Source organism: Pan troglodytes, chromosome 7 (genome assembly GCF_028858775.2).
Source record: "Pan troglodytes isolate AG18354 chromosome 7, NHGRI_mPanTro3-v2.0_pri, whole genome shotgun sequence".
Taxonomy (NCBI): Eukaryota; Metazoa; Chordata; class Mammalia; order Primates; family Hominidae; genus Pan; species Pan troglodytes.
In genome coordinates, this window is record NC_072405.2 from 76,807,375 (window position 1) to 76,827,316 (window position 19,942).

The window sequence follows — 19,942 nt, forward strand, 5'->3', positions numbered from 1 at the left end:
AAAATCAGACCTAGTTTGAGTAGAGATTACCATCTGGTAATTGAAGGCAGTGGTAAATGAAAGAGATTCCAAATGTCATCTCTTCCTGGAATGAAAGTTTATTTAAAGCATTTTAGTTTTGTATATACATGACTCTTTGCTAGCAAATAAAAAAATAGAAGAAATGGATGAATTTGAAATTTTCCTAGGAAATTTCCTAAAGTCAACCCTCCTAAAGTTGTCTGTGGTACCGTATACTCAGAGTAGAACAGGAAGCAAATGCGTCACCCCTTTCTCATTTTCCTTGCCTCCATGGATCACTGGGAAAAGGAGGGCACAATAGTTGATGGGGCATCCTGCAGAGATGGGACCAGCTATTAGATCAGGAATTTCAGAGTTGGAAGTGAGCAGGGTTGGCGGCCAATGTGTATTGCTGAAGGCAAGAACTGCAGAAGAACAGGAACCTAGGCAGACAAAAGTGATACAGATTTTCAAGGTAAGGAACACAGAAACAGCTGGACGGGAAAGTAAGTGCAAAGCATAACCAACCAAACTGCTAGAATGTGCCAATCACACTAAAACAATCTTCTGGCTGGTATTCCTAAGTGCTTCCTACAGGACAGGGAATGCTGTTGGGATCCCTCAGCCCTTGGTAAGATAAAGCAAGCAACTATAAGTTGGCAGAAAATGAGAGTACAAAGAGGATAAATATTCAGGGCCCCTTCTCTACACGCTCCCCACTGACTAAATTTCCTCATCTGTCAGTGGTTTTCAGTACTTAGCTGCACATTAACGATCTTGGAAAGGTTTTAGAGAATACCCAGGCTCTGCCTCATGCAAAATCAATTAAGGCAGAATCTCTGAGAAGTGGAGCCCAAATACCAGGATATTTTAGAAGCTTTCCAGGTGATTCTGGAGTCCACCAAAAGTGAGAAACCACTCTAGGTCTGTGTGGATTATGAAACGCTGTGCAATTATCCAGCCAATCTTTATTTAATTAGACTAATTCATCTTACAAATGTTCAGCCTGTCTAGATTCTGGGGAGCTGAAGCAAAGGGTCCAGGAACAACCTAAAATATTTCTGCATGTTAGGTTGTTAGGATGCAGGCTGTCCTTAGGAGGAGGTGTGATCCTAGTGGGATAGTTTTCTCCAGCAAAGGCTGGAGAGTGAACAGCTGAGAGATGTCTGCTGCGGCTATCACAGCAGCTGGGCAATGAGCCCATCATTTCTGAGAGAGGATCTGAGCCAGTGGCTCTTTGAGCATCCTCTGTAGTCCATGCTTTGCACCTGTCAGACCCGTGTCTTTGTGTAGGGACTGGGAGAGGCTTTTCCAGGACTCCCCTGGGCCTCCTTTCTGGATGGGGGAGGGGATAATTTAGGAGAGAAAAATTAAAAGGATTCGCTATAGCCCTTGCAGCCTCAGCTTGTCTACAGCTGCCAGAGAGTCTCATTTTCCCTCTTCTGCTATCCATTGTAGATTAGCCTCACCCTCTGTCTGAACCTCTGCTGGTCTCTGTGGCTAATCTGTGGCATGACCAATACCTTCATCCCTGAGGGGCTTGATCCTCTGATTACTCTACCGTTCTCAGACCAGGATTGCTGCAGTTGTCCATTTATCATCAAATTTGTGCAAGGAAGTACTAAGAGGGACCCCAGTAGATACCTGGGTGCCAAACGTATTCCTTCTGGCTCCCATTGTGTAACAAATAGCCCTACCTGCTTCTGATGATTAGGGTGGAGCAGCTTTGCCGAGGTGGCGATTGATCTTCTTGGCTGTGGGTGCCTTGGAAACCCACAGACCAAGTGTTTCAGGGATTGGAAGCTCACATTACCCAAGTGAGTCATTGGAAATGATGCGTTCATTTCCCAGTGCTGCCCTAGCAAGTTACCACAAGCTCGGTGGCTTAAAACAACAGAAATGTATTCTGCCACAGTTCTGAAGGTCAGAAGTTGGAAATCAGGATGTTGTCAGGCCATGCCTCCTCCTTCCTCTTTTGGCCTTTGGTGTCTTCCAGCAGTCCTTGGCATTCCTTGGTTTGTGGCAGCATAACTACAATCTCTGCCCCTATCCTCACACGGTCTTCTTCCCTCTGTGTGTGTCTGTCTCTGTGTTTCTACATACAAATTGCCCTCTTCTTATAGGGGCACCAATCATTGGATTTGGGCCTATCATAATTCAGTAGGACCTCCTTTAAATTTGGCTACATCTGCAAAAACCCTATTTCAAAATAAGGTCAGGGCTGAATGTGATGGCTCACACTTGTAATCCCAGAACTTTCTGAGGCCAAGATGGAAGGATCACTTGAGCGCAGGAACTTGAGACCAGCCTGGGCAACATAGTGAGACCTCATCTCTTAAAAAAAAAAATTAGCTGGTTCTGGTGGCACACACCTGTAGTCCTACGTATTCAGGAGACTGAGGTGGAAGGATCACTTGAGTCTAAGAGGCCGAGGCTGTAGTGAATTATGATAGCACTACTGCACACCAACCTGGGCAACAGAGTGGGACCCTATCTCAAAACAAACAAAACCAAAAATAAGGCCACATTTGTAGGCCCCAAGGGGTTAGGACTTTGTCATATCTTTTTGTGGGCACATACAAACCTCGACAGATGTTAAGCACGGTCATTTCTGCTTTCACCCTTGGTTCCTGGACCCGGGTATTCTACCTCTCAGGAATGTGGCATCATATACAGGTCTTCGAATATATATAGTGAATATAAAGTGTCCTGAAGTATAGCATCCCTTCCTTGTAAAGTGTTGTTAAATACCTATTTCCTGGGTCTCCTGATGGTAGTTTGCCTTAAACCAAATAGGATATGTGATGCTGGTCTTTTCTCTGCCAGCATGCTCTTGAGTATTCTCGTTTTTTTAACCTCCTATGAAAAAAAAAAAAGCTGCCACCCAAACCAACCACCCCTAAGTCTTACCTCTTGACAAGGTATCTTTCTTCTCTGAGAATAATACAAATCACATAGAAACTTGAGTGCTTTCTCTTTTAAATGAAAGGGAACGTTTTGTTATAAACATTGTCATTTTCTAAGTGCCCTTTATTCAATTTTTTTTTTCTCCTAAACTCTTCTTAAGGCTCTTTAAAAGATAAATCTTGGCCAGGCGTGGTGGCTCACGCCTGTAATCCCAGCACTTTGGGAGGCTGAGGTGGGTGGATCATGAGGTCAGGAAATCGTAGCCATCCTGGCTAACACGATGAAACCCCGTCTCTACTAAAAATACAAAAAATTAGCCAGGCATGGTGGCGGGCATCTGTAGTCCCAGCTACTGGGGAGGCTGAGGCAGGAGAATGGTGTCCCGGGAGGCAGAGCTTGCAGTGAGTCGAGATCACGCCACTGCACTCCAGCCTGGGCGACAGAGCGAGACTCCCTCTCAAAAAAAAAAAAAAAAAAAAAGATAAATCTTTTAGTTTTCCATTTGGGTTTTACACAATATTTATAATTGAAACAATATAGCTTTTTTACAAAAGAAGAAATCGTTTCCAGGATGGAGATTTCCAAAATGTTAGGAGTCTTTGGGAAGGTGTAAGCCCACCTCTCTTCAGACAGCACGGTTCCAATCAGCCTAGTTGTGCCAGCTCCTATTGGAGGAGGATGGGCGGTTTCACGACGACTCAATGGCCAATTAAATGCTTTCAAATTCATAGTTTATTGCAAGGATTTCACACACCAACAATCATGCAAATATACTCAATGCACACAGGCAGACATAAAAGAGAGGGGGAACAAACCATGGTGAGTAGCTCAGGAGGCCCGCAGGCTGACTGAGGCACAAGGAAGGCCTGGATTTCCCTGGAAACACTGACCAGCAAGGGGATGGGGGTCCCTGCTCATCTCCTGGCAGAGCTTCTAGCAGCCACTACCAATGGCGAGGAGGCCTCAGAGTTCTCCTGGCAAAGCTTCTGCAGGCATCTCAACTATTGTCAGTTTCTTGCTGTTTTTATGGCTCTCCACAGGAGTGTGTCCGTAGTCATCATCTCAGCCCCTTTAGCTTCACTTTCCTGTGGTGTCTCTGAGGTGCCTGGCCACGGGAGGTGTCATCTTATCACCTCAGTCCACCATACATGTGCTTATCACTTTGAAGGGTCAGCAGTTTCACTGTGGGCTGAGTGACTTGTCATAAATGACTCCATTTCAAGACATTTAGAATCACAAAACATTATTATGTATCACACGGCCATTCTCACATGTCATAATGGGATCAACAAATCTTGCTTCTCTCCCAATAACTGGGACCAATTCTGAGGAATTATGACCCATGGTGACCATTTCTGGGGAATTCTAGCAGTGCGTGTGCAGTGTCTTATTTAACCAAACAAGTGTGCTATCAAAAGAGAATGTTAGCAGACTGACACTGTTCTTAAAATTATTCTTCAGAGATTCTATGTTTTTCCTGATTAATCCCTTTCTTGGGAAAGCCTTGAAAGGTATTTTGAGTAAGTGGAAATGTAGCCCGCTTCAGTCTAAGAATAATTTAATCTTTAATTTTCTCTAACATTCATTAGGTTTTCCTTTTTTGCTGACTACCTAAATTTAATGGAATGTTTTTCTTCCTCTACTTGAAAAGTAGTAGAAGTAAGTAAACTAAATATTCAACCAAGTATGTTGATACTGCTTTTGAGAAATATATTATTTTATGGATGAGAACTAAGGAAATTAGACAAGGAAATGCCAAATTTAACATGTTTGAAATTAACATGTTATTTAATTTGGTAGAATGTCATTCTGGGTTTTTTATAACAATAAATAAACAAGTTGTTTAGCTAAAATAGGGAATGTTGTCATCTTTCCTCTTCTCTGTCATACAAATTTTAGTTTTTAAATGTAAAACTCATCTTTTTTTGTTCATTCCCCACAACCCTATACATGTGACACAGAATTCTTACCAAGACTCTTGGCAAAATTGTTAGGCACTTTTCCAATTTTTAAAAAATTTTATGTGATTGTGAATTTTAACTGCCTTGTTAATTTGGAATAATATTGTCAAAAATGTAATGAAAATGGAAATTTATGAGATTGTAGAAGTATTCATTAAAATTATATTAAATTATGTTTATATACTTGTTCTTATATAAAATTTGGGACAGGACTGGCCATTCTGGCCAAAGTTGAACCATCAAGATCTTTACGAAAATTAGTTCCCAGGTGGTTTCCCCCAAGCCCTCTCCCCTCACAGTTCCAGTGCTGTGCCATCCCACTGTTCTCCTTCCTGTCTTTCTGGTTTTAAGTCACAAATCAAAGTGTTTTTGCATGGACCCTTCTCTTAGTCCTACAAACTTTGTGTTTGGCTAAGCACACTCTGCATAATCAGTATCTCATTGGAATTAAATTAGGTAATACCTGTACAGCATTTGGCATGTTGCCTAGTAAATAAAACTCATTCAATAAGTAAGAATACTCGTGAGCTGTCTTAATACTATTATTTAATTAAATTCTTTCTCATTAACCATAATTAGTAGGTACTTTTATGTTGCAAGTCAAAAATGCAGAACCTGAGAATCTCAGATATTAATTAACTTGACCAAAGTCACACAGCAGAAACTGGAATTGTACTCTAATACATCAGCTTTCCAGCTGGTAAGAGTAATTTATCTTGAAGTATGACTATTGACAGACTGAATCCTCCTGGGATATTTACCTTTCACAAATAGCAGCTTGTGAACATGGCATGTATTTAAGGATTATTTTATCAGGGAGAGTTTATTTCCTGTGTGTATTCAGGACCAGAATTTTGTTGAGCCAGTTACAACTATTCTAATTAACGAAGATGTAGGCTCTAAGAGAGAAAGCCTGTCCTTTTCCCTTTGAAGGGTTGCTGAAAATGAACTTGCAATAGGCAGATTAATAAGGAGACAAAGCATACAAAATTTATTTAATGTGCACGGGGCAAAATCATGGGAGAGTGATTACCCAATAATTCAGTGAGGTCCAGATACTTATATACCCTTCTTCATAGGCGATGGGAGAGGTGGGGAATGTAGGAGGTAGTAAAATGTTTATTAGGGAGAATGAATGGGCCCAGGAGACAGAAATTAACTTGTAAATGATTGTCTTGGAATTTGAATGAGCTGGAGAAATAGATATTATCTTGTGGGAAAAGTCCTTCTAGGTGGGTTACATTCCACAGTCTTCTTTTCTAGGATAGATAATGAGATTTCCAGGGAGGGTAGGGAAAGCAATTGTGTTTTCTTTTGCAGGTCTAGTCTTAAGGTAGATAGGGCATATCAGAGAAAAGCCTCATCCAATATCTGCTGACTTGCAGAAGCCTTTAATTTAAAGTAATCAGTATACCAAAGTGTCATATTTTAAAGGTAAAGTTTCCTGGGCTCCTTCCCAGAAGCCATAAGAAATAAACAAATAAAAAATTTGTGAAACAAGCACACAAATTTCATTTTCTGTATTGAAGTAAATGTAGTATGTTTTCTCCCTAATCTTCCACAATTGCTTTTCTCAACTATAAACCAATTTTTTAAATTTCCATTTAAAAAAAAATCTGCAAATTTGACATGGATCTTTAAAATTTTATTGTTTTCTTCAGTGTTCTGGAATTCTGACTAGTTTAATAAAACTATAGCACAGCTAAAATTAGCAGTCAGTTTCCTATTCCCCCCCCTCAAAATGGTGATAGTTTGTTTCACTTTAAAGAAATCTCGTGATTTAGTTTAGAAACTAGTGCATTTAGCAGTCTTGAAAGAAGATTGTTTTGAATTTTGAAATTGTTTATTAAAAATTGAGGCTCATAAGTAGTGATGCATTTCAAGGGAAAATAATTTACATTTCCAACTTGGATCCATAGCCATTCCTGTTACTGGCAACCTTTCCACAGGAAATCTTATATTTCTGGGCCCTTGTCCTGTGATTTATTTCCTCTCCAAAAATTTTTAAATGATACCTCATAAAGGTTAAAGGAAAAATACTGAATCAAAAATGTTATTAAAAAGGAAATTTATATGCTTTTCAAAATACATTTAAAATTAGTGAGATATTATAACTAAATTGACAATTTGAGTAGAGGTGATTTTCTAAGATTTCAATTTATACTTTTTATTACATTAATATTTCTTAATTAAGGTTATACAAGAATGTGAATATGCATGGGGAGTGAAAATTTCCATTTTTTTACTCTGACATGTTTTTGTTGTTGTTACTGTTGTTTTAGAAGACAGAGTCTTACTCTGTCCCCCAGACTGGAGTCCAGTGGCACGATCCTAGCTTACTGCAGCTTCAAAATCCTGGGCTCAAGTTATCTTCCCACTTCAGCCTCCTGAGTAACTAGGACTATGGGTGCATGCCACCATGCCAGGCTAATTTTTTAACTTTGTTTTTTTAGAGACAGGGTCTCGCTATGTTACCTAGGCTAGTTTTGAACTTCTGACCTCAAATGATCCACCAGCCTTGGCTCTCAAAGTGCTGGAATTATAGGCATGAGCCACTGTGCCAGGCCTCTGACATACATTAATGCACAGTTCTGCCTCTCATACATATGTTGCGAATATGTACGTATATGTGTCATATGTAATAGACGTGTGTGTATAAATATCAAATACATTGGAAGTGTGAGTTTAGCTTCACAAAGAATGATGTAGGGGAGGAAAAATAATTTTCTCTCTACCTTTCATAGTTCTTCGTTGGGATGGTCCCCATAGCAAAAGACAAGTTAACAAGAGAAAAACAAACAGAAGTTTAATAACAGGTATACCTCATGTATACATGGGAGATACCTAAGGAATAGTGACTAAATCTGAAAGAGGTAGCTTTGAACTTAGGCTTAAATATAACCATTTTCTACTGAGAAGAAGGGTCTAGGGAAGGCCCAGTTATGGAGAGGTGACCAGGAAAGCACCATAAAAAAAAGGGTAAGATTTGTTGTGCAGATAAAACTATCTGTGATCATCTTCCTTCTCTTCCTAGTACAGAGGGGGAGACACTGCTACAAGTAGAGGTTTCCTTTATGGATGTAAATTTTCCTTATCAAAGGGAAACTTCTACTCGGTTTTCAGAGTTTCTCCTGTGTCTGCACGCAGTTTCTCAAAATAACCAGATCAAAATAATCCTTATGCCAATGAGGCATATTTTGGGGTGATATATTCTGGTCTCCTACAGTTATATTTTGGAGCGGCATATTTTGGGCTCCCACAACATATACAAAATGTTTTAAAAATAGAGGACAGTTAAACCAGAAATTTTCTTTGCCCATTGGACAGAAAAATCACCAAATGTTTGATATTTATTTTGAGAGCAGAACAGTTTTCATTCATTTTTGGACCTAACATAGTTTTTTTGCATATATGTTGATAATTGGTCCTATTTGCTAAATTTACTAATAATCAATAAAATTATACTACACGTGGAGAAATTGAGTTATAAAGTTGCTTGTAAAATATGTTTACTTGTTTACACAGCACTGGAGAGCATGGAAGGATATTATTACAGAGACAATGTTTCTGTGGAAGAATTTCAAGCTCAGATAAATGCAGCCTCACTGGAAAAGGTCAAACAGTACAACCAGAAGCTCAGGTATGTAACAATCCAACTGAAAAATAATGAGTGTCTATATTTTGATAGAAATGTATTAATAGGACTTTTGATGCTATTTATCATATTAGATTATTAATGACATTTCTTTTGATATAAATTCCTCAGATTTAGGGTTTAATATTTTAAATATTCTAATTTGTTATACTTTTTCCCAGTAAAAATAATTAAGTAAAAGTGTGTTGACATTTTTATGCAAATTTAAAAATTTCTGAAGAGATAAAGAGAAGGGGTTAAATATATAGTAGACCGTTTCCAAGAAAGAAAATCACTGACATATGTTATAGTGGTGTCCCCTATGAGATTTATTGGATTAAGGGTAAAATAGGTTTCTCTGTGTACCACCAAATAGCTGGCACCCCCACACAGAGAGAAGAATATGTGTTCAGCATGGAAGATATGATTGATCATGTGCTTGGTATTGGAAAAATATTTACTTTCAAATGTGTCCCTTAATGCTTGCATTTTACTGTCTTTTTCCCCCCAAAAAATAGTGTTACTGGTACAATGATAAATGACAGGGAAAATTAACCACAGTAAGTGAAAGGAAATGTATTATAATTCAAAAGCTTTATTTGTCAACAAATTATTAGTGTATGTGTGTGTGAATATATATACATATATATATTCACACACACATATCTCCTTCTTATCTTATGAATTACCCTGTTGACAGATCACTTTTAAAAACTTAACAAATTAAGGCTTTTATTTTTAAAAGAAAAAATATTTTTGTTCTATCTTGAGCCTTAATAAATCAAAAATACTATTTTGACATTTTTAATTTTTTGTCCTGTCAACTTAAAAGGAAGAACCTGAGGCAAAATTAGTATAAGTAGAGAGTTTATTTGGGCCAAGCTTGAGAATTGCAAGCCAGGAGCATAGATTCAAATTGCTCTGAATATTCACTCAAATTAGCAGCAATTACAAATAGATTTTTAAAGGAAAAAATGGGAGACAAGGAGTGAGCTGATACAAAGTTGTTTGTCAGGCATTCTCACTGATTTACAGAAATAACATTGACAAGTGGTTGGCTATGCATTGTTAAGCTCTAGGGTGTGGGTTGTAGCATCCGGTGTGGCATCTTTATGTTAAGTTACAGCTACTTATGGTGATAGCCAGCAGTTTCAAGAGATAAATACATAGCGCAAAGGGACTAGGAGGATGTAATTGCTGTTTCATTTAATGTCTCTCTGGTCCTGTTAATTAAAATAGCTTGCATTCCTCAGATGAAAGTTATTTTCTTCTCTCATTTCCCCCTTTTGATCAAAAATCTTTCTTCTTAACAGCATTGATGATCAAAATTTGAGTATCAAGGTGTCCATCATCAGGAAGGCTCATTCCCAAGTAGTTCTGTCAAAGTCATTGATTTATGGCTGCTGTTGCTTGTTGAATCGTAGCTAGACTTCAGAGTATCATCAATTTAGTTTCATCAGAAGAAGGAAAACAACAAGAGATAGTGGAAATATAATCCATGTAAGGATTATAACTAAAAATAAAATTTAAATGCCAGAACAGCAACAAAGACAGAACTATTCCATTAGGCAGTCAACTAAAAATATCATGAAGAAAATTAAATCCAGGTTCTTCTTTAGAGACTCATAGCTGAGAAGTAATTCAAGATTTAATCCAAATTGTAGGCAAATAATAAAACTCAAAAACAATGGACAAGACTAGAATCTAATAACAGGCATACTATAGTTTTTTTCTGAAACATTTTTTCTTTACCCAGTTCTCCATTTTTACCAAAGACAAATCTTAGTTGAACCAATTTATTTGCAAAATAAGTTTTAGTGTTATGATGCTTTGCCTACTTATTTGCATAAAGTGCAAGAAGAATAGTGAATGGCCATATAGTCTCTTTTAAGTTGGCTTTACTGGGACTTCCACAGTAGCTTTAGATTCAGCTTTTAAAAGCCCCAAGGCCAGCCAATCCAAGGATTTGCCCTCAGACTGTCTGCAGTACTTGTAAAAAATGGGTGAACTCTGCTCTTCTTGAGATCCCAAAATAACCTGAGTTCCTGGTCCTGTCAGAAAGTGACATTCTTTAGTTACCATGAGGACAGAAACCTTATAAAGGAATTGTGCAGACAAAGTACCAGACCAGTCTTTCGAAGGGTTTTTTTAATTGGCTCTATAAAGTCCACATCAATTCCTCAAAGCAGTCTGATTATATCTGAAACTATGCCATTCCAGTCAAAGTTTCAGTAAAAGAACCAGTATATCTAATTATGTATCTTAAAAAAGAATACAGATTTTTGTTGAATTTATATAAACAACTACATTGCTAGAAATTAAGAGTACTCACAAATAGTTCCCAAATTTTGGAGAAATGTGATACAGAGAAAGTCAATTCTTTTGGCTTTACTCACAAAAGTATACTTCACCCAATTGCTATAAGCTATAAATGGCTCACAAAGAAAAAAATAGTTTTCTTGACTCTAGAAAATAAAACATAAAAAGCATCAGCAATGTCTCAAACAAAAAAATCATTAAAAATTATTTTAGTCCTCTATTAGTTTAGTCTCATGGAATTAATTCTTGTTCCACTTGATGTTGGGTTAGCAAGTCTCATGAACATATCAGCTCTTCAGTTAGAATCCTGGAAGTTTTTTCTTAGTCCGATGGTATGATCTCCAAGTAATCAGAAACCTATATTCACATCAGTCTTTTCCATCCTTGCATGAACTTCTTTGAAGACACAACACTTTAGAATTTTACTTGCTTGTAGAGATCTTTTAGAAGATGCATCAGAATTAAGTAATTAACTGTGCAAATGACTTAAAATGATCATAGTTATATGTACAATTGAAAAGTAAATTTGTTTATGTCTGTGGCCTATAATAATTTAACATAATAAGCATAATTATCACTGATAACATATATCAAGGCAAACCAGAGTTTTAGAAAGCTCATATAATTTTAGGACACATATTACTAACACATTTATATAAATATACCCAAAGAATGCTAAACACCATTTCTTATTTGATAGTACTTCCTGTATGAATGTAATATACCAAATAAGCCTAATATGTCTGTCTTGGACTTACAGGGGTTACTTTGGGAAACACAGTTTTAGAATTTGAAATGTGATTTGAGGAAGTATGTCAAATATTAAAGGTTTAAAACATTTGTTCAAAATAGGATCATAAGTAACTATAAAATGAGATTCATTTAGCCAAAGTGATAATTCCAAGATTTCAAAAGGCAAAAATCTTTATTCTTTGATAGAGAGAAGACTTAGTTTTTCAAAAAATCAAAATACCTAATAAAGACAGTATGAGACCAACAGAATCTTTCTCTTTTTTGACAGTTTACTCAAAAGGTAAACAAAAGATTTTTATTATCTCATTAATATTGTGTAAAAATCCTATTCAAAAGAAAATACCAAGTTCTACCTTTGCATCAGTATATTATTGATGGTAAAGTTATTTTAATAAAACTTTATAAACAAATCCATCCAATCTTAATCAGCTTTGACCAGACAAGATAAGATTTTCATAAACCTTTTATAACCTTTTAAAATTTTCTTTTCTTTTCTTTCTTTCTTTCTTTTTTTTTTTGGGGGGACAGACTCTCCCTTTGTTGCCCAGGCTAGAGTGCAATGGCATAGTCTTGGCTCACTGCAACCTCCGCCTCCTGGATTCAAATGATTCTCCTGCCTCAACCTACCAAGTAGCTGGGACTACAGGCACTTGCCACCACGCCTGGCTAATTTTTGTATTTTTAGTAGAGATGGGGTTTCACTATGTTGGCCAGGCTGGTCTCGAACTCCTGACCTCGTGATCTGCCCACCTCAGCCTCCTAAAGTGTTGGGATTACAAGCTTGAGCCACCATGCCTGGCCTAAAATTTTCTATTAGAGAGCAGAACAATGCTCTAAGAAAACCCTGTTATTCTAATAGCATGCCCCAGATCCTGACCCTGCATCAGTGTGCTTTTAATATTAATGTTAAGTTTTTAGAAAAACTAAATAATCCCCTTTTAATTTCAGCCAACTTGATCACACACAAAATTTCTTTCACAAGATCCATCTTCCGCAAACCTTCTACAGCTTGCTTAAAACATCAGTTGTATCCTACATTTTACCATAGGACAAAAATTTACTTTCCCTTCTCCCTTATTGTGACCATATAAAGTTCTCTCTCAAGTAAAAATAAAAAAAAATTACTCTATCTTTTCAACTTTCTTTACATCGTATTTTCTTTATATGTTCTGTATATAGACATGTTTCTCTTATATCTGGTAGTTTTAGTTACACATACTGATTACAGTTTGCATTAGTTTGTTCTCACACTGCTAATAAAGACATACCCAGGACTGGGTAATTATAAAGGAATGAGGTTTAATTGACTCACAGTTCCATATGGCTGGGGAAGCCTCACAATCGTGGTGGAAGGCAAGGAGGAGCAAGTCACATCTTACATGGCAGCAGGCAAGTGAGAGAGCATGTGCACGGGAACCCCCATTTAGAAAATCATCAGATCTCTTGAGATTTATTCAATATCATGAGGACAGCATGGGAAAGACTCACCCCCATAATTCAATTACCTCCCACTTGGTCCCTCCCACAACATGTGGGGATTATGGGAGCTAGAATTCCAGATTTAGGTTGGGACACAGCCAAACCATATCACAGTTTTAACCTAGTCACTAATTTTCAGTGAAAAACCTAAAAAGTAAGTAATTTTGAACTATTTTATACTAGTATTTTTTGATGAAAACCATTTTATAATTCCTTAGAAAGAGGTTTTCTCAATTTCTGTTTACTAACAGATCTAAATATATTTAGTTTTACTATGCCATATAAAAATATGATATTAAAGCATATAAATGTGAATTTATGTTTAACAATTAATGTTTCAGTATTTTAACTTACTTAGAAATGACTCAGACATTTTATGATTAGCTATTACTTAATTTAACATAACACAATCTTAAGACTTTTAAATTACTGAAAAGAATTAGGAAATTATGAAACAGGTACCCCCTATAATGTCTTCCCCAGTTGTCCTAGGTCCCTAATATTTACATGGCATCCAAAGATGGCAATGAAGAGAATGGCCCACCTGGTTCCTGAATTTCCACACCAAGTACAGAGCCCAGCACAGAGGAGAGAGCTGTGAAGAGAATGATTGGAGGATCGGACCCCTCCCAGCATGGCCAGGAGGAAAAGCTGGGCCAGGGAGAAAGAGGCCATGTTAAGCTTGATTCTGCTTTTTAATTGGTGGTCTAGGCTCTGAGGACTTGTCCCCAGGCCTCACTGTGGCCATCTGTCCAGATCCCAGATCTACATGCTCAAATCCAAAGGCATAAGCTCACAGACAAATTAAGCAAATATTTAAAAATATCATACAAGCCACAGTTTTATGACCTTAAAACATCTAGCAGAGATAGTATAAACTTGTCTGACCAGCAAACACAGACAAAAATGTCCAAATTATGAAGCTCTTCCTATTTTATTTTACCAACAATTTTTAAACTATCTTTATTTACCAAAGATTACTAAAATCCTGTGAATTTGAAAAGCATTTGGTCTAGTTATTTAATTTATGGGTACACTTATGTACAAGCCAGTTTGGTGTTATAGACAACATACAAAAAGATGTGTACACATGTGTACACAAAAATACAGGCAGTCATAAAGATCTTATAGGTTTAGTTTTAAAACTTTAGCCATGAGTCAGATAAAACTCTCTAGTTTAAAAGGACAGTTGTATTCAAACTGTGTCTTTGTAAATGGAAAAGGTTAAAGTTTATCTGTTTCATGTGGCTGAAGCCCTTACTGAATTTTAGAGAAACAGGGTAGCAAATTTGCATCTCAAATCAAAGATAGAAAATGTAATATTTTAAAAGAATGAATTTGGGTATGTTAGAGGAAGGTTAAAAATGAATTTCAAGGTAACACAAAATCATAGGAATTTACCATAGAATTTCATAAGGAGGCCAATTTCATTTAGATAGGTAGCTTTTAATTTAGTGTCTGTTTTCCAAATGGGCTCAAGGTGGAGCTCATTAAGGAACAGGGTCAACAAAGTATTTGCAGTTTTTAAAGCTGAATAATTTAAATACGTGAAAAGCAGGCACAGTTGGAAGGCAGAGCATTTAGATTTTTTTTAATCAAGCATTCGGATTTTGCACTGAATCCTGGATTCTCCCCTCACAAAGAAAGGGAAACACCATGGGACCAGGCCAAGCAATGCTTCTACATTGCACTGTGCTACAAAGACATTTCTCCAAGGTTTAAACCTCACCTGTCTCATCTAAACTCCCAAGGAAATGAGTAGTGTCCTGTAGCAATAACCATTTATTGTAAACAATAGCCCTCAGCCACCTCCAAAACTGCAGTTCTGCCAGTGACTCTCCAGTCATCACATACACCAAGGTCAAGTTCTCTCTTAGTACAAAGTAATCTCTGGTAGTCCTGAAAGCCAACGAGATCAGGTAACACAGTACAAAAGACGGCGGTAGGGTATGAGACCTCAGATGAATCTGTCCATGACTCTCTAGACTTTACAGGAAGACAGATGACCCAAAAAAGGGGTCAGTGGCACCTTTTTCTGTGTTTCTTAAACAGTCTGAGTCATTAGATATCTCTCCCAGATCATTTTATGTGGTACCTAAGATGGCAAAGAGGAAAAAGGAGTCAGGAAGAATAGAAGTAAACAATAGAACAATTTTTAAGAAAGAAAGTAAGCAGAGGGAACAAGCAGATAATTAATGAAGGATTTCCATCCACAGGAAAATAGTAGTCCCCAAAACAGGATCCAAAGAGAAAAAGCAGAAAGGCCTTAATATGTATTTTATATATATATATATATACACACACACATATATACACACACACTATATATATTAATATATGTATATAATGTGTTTGTGTGTGTGTGTACTTGAATATCAGCTTTTAGTCAAGCTGACTTCTGACCATAGCATCCTTTTAAAAAATACATTTTAATAAATCTTTTATTATCAGATTATAGCCAAGAAAAACAGCTGGTAATCTGGCTTTTTTTTCTTTCTTTTTTTCTTTTTTTTTTTTTTTTTGAGACAGAGTTTCACTCTTGTTGCCCAGGCGGGAGTGCAGTGGCACGATCTTGGCTCACCTCAACCTCCACCTCCTGGGTTCAAATGATTCTCCTGCCTCAGCCTCCCGAGTAGCTGGGATTACAGGCATGTGCCACCACGCCAGGCTAATTTTGTATTTTTAGTAGAGGCGGGGTTTCTCCATGTTGGTCAGGCTGGTCTCGAACTCCCAACCTCAGGTGATCTGCCCGCCTCGGCCTCCCAAAATTCTGGGATTACAGGTGTGAGCCACTGAGCCCAGCCAAACCTTTTCTTTTTTTTTTTTTTTTTTACCAAAGGCACTCTCCTGAGTAGCAAAGTCAAAAGTCACAAAAATATTAAACCAAAAGGAGCTAATTCCCTAATCAGGAATAAAACCCAGGCCCTGGTGGTAAAAGCACAAAATCTTAGCCACTAGACCACAGAGTGCAAGGCTTTCTTACTTTTGCCTTTTTTTTTTTTTTTTGCTTTTTAAATCTTGCTGGGTATTCAAAGCAGCCTGTTTGAGCATTTAGAGGATTTTAACTTGATTCAGATGTAATCTCAGCAGGAGTGCTGCCTCAGCTCATTCCCTGGATGTTAGCATTTCAACATCAGCATCAATAATTAGTCTTGGTTTAAAGAAAATGGTCGGATCTACATGTTTATAATCTCAGTAGTTTTATTTTCATTCATTTCCCCATTTTAGACTATTAGTCTTTTAATTACCTGTTATATCAACCTAAGCAATTGTCAGCTAGGCAACAAAGGTGTATTTTGGAGACCCATCTTGTTCATTGGGTGGTGTTTTTATTCATTTATTTATTTACTTAAGTTTCTCTTTTTTATCCCCCATCCCCTCGGTGTTTTCACGGACGGGTTTTTTAGTTGAGCAAAGAATAGTTTGAGAACCAGGCATTCTCCAGAACCAGAAGTTGCTCACAGCGACTCCAGGACTGGAGTCACTATGTCACAAGAGGAGTTTCAGGGAGGGAGTCAAACACCTAGGGAATTCCCTGTGGTGGTGGTGATGGGTATGTACTGTTTACCTCCTGAATGGAGGCAATTGTCTCAGGATTTCTTTTAGAAGTTTTTTTTTTCAGTACCATTGGAAGTAGGTCTTTAATTATCTGGTTCCAAAACCAGCTTTTTCTTATTGTGCACAAAAATAAATTATTTTAGGTATTTCAAAAGATCCCCAGTTTTGGCAAGGTTTATTGTTTGACTATTCCATGTTAGGTGGGTCCACTTTCCTAGATATTTACAAGAAGATGTCCATAGTGTTATATATAAATTCAGCTGATGTTTAATAGGAGTTGGTCACAGATGAAAAATGAAGCCCAAATTTCAAAAATAAGAAAGTATCTGCAATGTTTTAAAGCATGCTGTGTAAAACCAGACCACTGGTGCCTAACTGGCAATCCTTACCCAAACCTCTGCTGTAGACAGGGGCAGGAAAACTTTGACCTGAAGACCCTGGTCCTGAGACAGGCTGAAGGAGGCAGTTCTCTGCAGAGCTCTTTGCCTGAAGCCCTTATTCGTAAAGGAAAGAGAGAGGGTTTGAAAAACAGCCCAAATAAAGTATAGACCTTTGACCAAAGACTGGGAGGTCTGAATTCAGGTGAACTCACCTGAAACACCCAATAGGACTTCTGAAGATGGAATGTTTGTGCTGGTACCAAGCCCTGCTTTCAGAGAAAAGCACCAGGTGGTCCGGGGGAGTCACTCTGAAATCTGCCAAGTTATGCCAAATATGTCGACCTAAAAGGAAGAAACGAAAGCAAAATTAATATAAGTAGAGAGTTTATTTGGGCCAAGCTTGAGGATTGCAACCTAGGAGCATGGATTCAAGTTGCCCTGAATAAACACTTTGATTAGCAGCAGTTAGGAGTGGATTTTTAAAGGGAAGAAAGGGGGATGGGGAGTTAATCTTGACTTCTTAAGAAGTATGTCTACTGACTAAGAAACATTGATTTAAGAAGTTTAAGTCCAATCTTGCAAAAATCTTTCAATTGTCAATTGTCATCACAAGAGAAATTTTGCCTTGATATCTGACAAAATATATTCTTCTGTGGCTGGATGCAGTGATTTATGCCTATAATCCCAGCACTTTGGGAGGCTGAGGTAGAAGGATCACTTCAGCCCAGGAGTTCAAGACCAGCTTGGGCAAATAGGGAGACCCTGTCTCTACATTATTTTTTTAATAGCCAGGTGTGATAGCCCAGTTATTCCAGAGGCTGAGGTGGGTGGATGCCTTGAGCTGTGGAGGTCAAGGCTGCAGTGAACTGTGATCATACAGCGCAGCACTCCAGCCTGGGTGACAGAGAAAAAAAATCAAAGTTAAAAATTTATTCTTGCGTTAGTTTTAAACAAAATACAAAATTAAAGCATTTGTAGAGAACTTGTAGATCTGAGAATATAACTCTTGACTCCAGTTTAAGAAAATGGGTCTACATCATTGCTGTAGCAATTTAATCTCCTTGTTGGGAAGAGCCAGAGTTGTTTGAATTTACTGAGAATTTTGCTTCCAAATAATAATTTTAAGCCACGATTCACACTGTGTCACTGTCCTGCTCAAAGCACTTTAGTGATGTCTTATTCCCACCTCCTAAAAAAGTCACAAACTCCTCAGCATGGCAGTTGGGATCTTTCATGACTTGGCCCAAGATTGCTTTTGTCTACTGTCTATGGATGCATCAGCAATGATGTGTTCTCCTCTTTTTTTTTTTTTTTGGAGACAGAGTCTCACTCTGTCACCCAGGCTGGAGTGCAGTGCAGTGGTGCAATCTTGGCTCACTACAACCTCTGCCTCCCAGGTTCAAGCTATTCTCCTGTCCCAGCCTCCCCAGTAGCTGGGACTATAGGCATGCCACCATGCCCAGCTAATTTTTGTATTTTTTGGTAGAGACGGAGTTTCACCATGTTGGCCAGATTGGTCTTGAACTCCTGACCTCAGGTGATCTGCCCACCTTGGCCTCCCGAAGTGCTGGGATTACAGGCATGAGACACCTTGCCTGACCCTCATTTCTAATCATGTGCTGTACTTGCCTTCTTCCATGACTTTTCACCTCTCACTTAGTATCTGCTTCCAACTGTTTATAAAACTACTCTTGGTGTAAATCAATGTCCAGTTCTAGTATAGTTCCCTTTGTAAAATATTTTTCTTTTAGTATTGGACTGGAATAAAACCTGAGCACTAGAATTTTAGAAAGCTTCTTAGGAGATTCTACTGTGCACCCCAAATTGGAAACAAATCCCCTAAAGTGGTTCTTAAAATATGATCCTGAGACCAGCGTCATCTGTATCATCTGCAGATTTGCTAAAAGCTCTTGGATGAGCCCAGCAGCCTTTGTTTTAATAAACTTGGTGGGTGATTCTTATGCACATTCAAATTTCAGAACCATTGCCCTTGGCCAAAATGAATATCAGATCATTCTACTAGTCTTTAAATGTGCTTTATTTATGGTTATTACAGAATTCAGTGTTCCTCGAAAATGATACAGCTACGTGTACAGATTTCTTATCTTTTTATTCTAGTATAAGCTCTTTGATACATGTACTACGTTTATCTTGGTATCACCCATTGTGTTTATCAAAGTATTTTGCCTAAGAATCTCTCCACAAATATATGTGTAGTGCATTAAAGCTTTTAGGTATAACTAGCAGGGAAAAATGGGAATGTGACACACCAGTCACACTCCTGTGGATCTTTTATTAAAAAACAGAAATGTAATATATACTCATATAAAACAGATAGCTGACAAGATGTTTTTAATAATGATACTTTATTAAGAAAATAACATGAGCATTAATTACATGATACCCTGTTCTCCTAAGAAAACATTTTAATGTCTCTTTCTTGGAGAAAGCATTTTTAAATGTACAATCTCCAGTACAAATTAGGTGCCTTTGTCAGAACTACCTGCTGTATATCCTCCTTGTTGTGTATTAGATTTCCTTTGCACAGGAAGACAATTATCTTCCTTTTGACTTTCAATAATGCCTTCTCATTTTGCTTGCTTCTTGGGTAAGGTGTTGATTTCTTCCTTTATTTTTCCTGTTAATCTGTAACCACAAATAGTCCTAAATTGCTTTTGGGCAATCTGCTCTTGGTTTTACGGGCCACAAGCCCACACTGACCAATTCTTTATAGGGGCTCTTACTGCCTGTGTTAAAAAGTCACCCTGAGGTGTCAGTCTTTCCTTAATAACCGAGTGCCTTTTTCACACTTTCACTTCAAACCATTTCATTCTGGAAAGTAATGTGTTTACTTACTAGTTGGACCTCAGAAGATGACTTTTTTTTTTTTAACTTACAACAAACTCTTTATCATTGTCTTAGAAAGCATGCTTTAGATTATAAGTTTCAGA

General features: G+C 37.6%; 1 protein-coding gene across 4 annotated transcripts in view; it reads left to right on the plus strand.

The window, feature by feature from the left end:
• The window catches only part of PREX2 (phosphatidylinositol-3,4,5-trisphosphate dependent Rac exchange factor 2), a 284,958-nt gene that overhangs the window by 197,042 nt on the left and 67,974 nt on the right, over window positions 1-19,942 (plus strand). For all 4 annotated transcript variants that reach the window (XM_519798.8, XM_016959541.4, XM_016959542.4 and 1 more), the window contains one exon: window positions 8,394-8,508. In XM_519798.8, the coding sequence (XP_519798.3) occupies window positions 8,394-8,508 (115 nt within the window). The remainder of the gene's footprint in view (window positions 1-8,393; window positions 8,509-19,942) is intronic.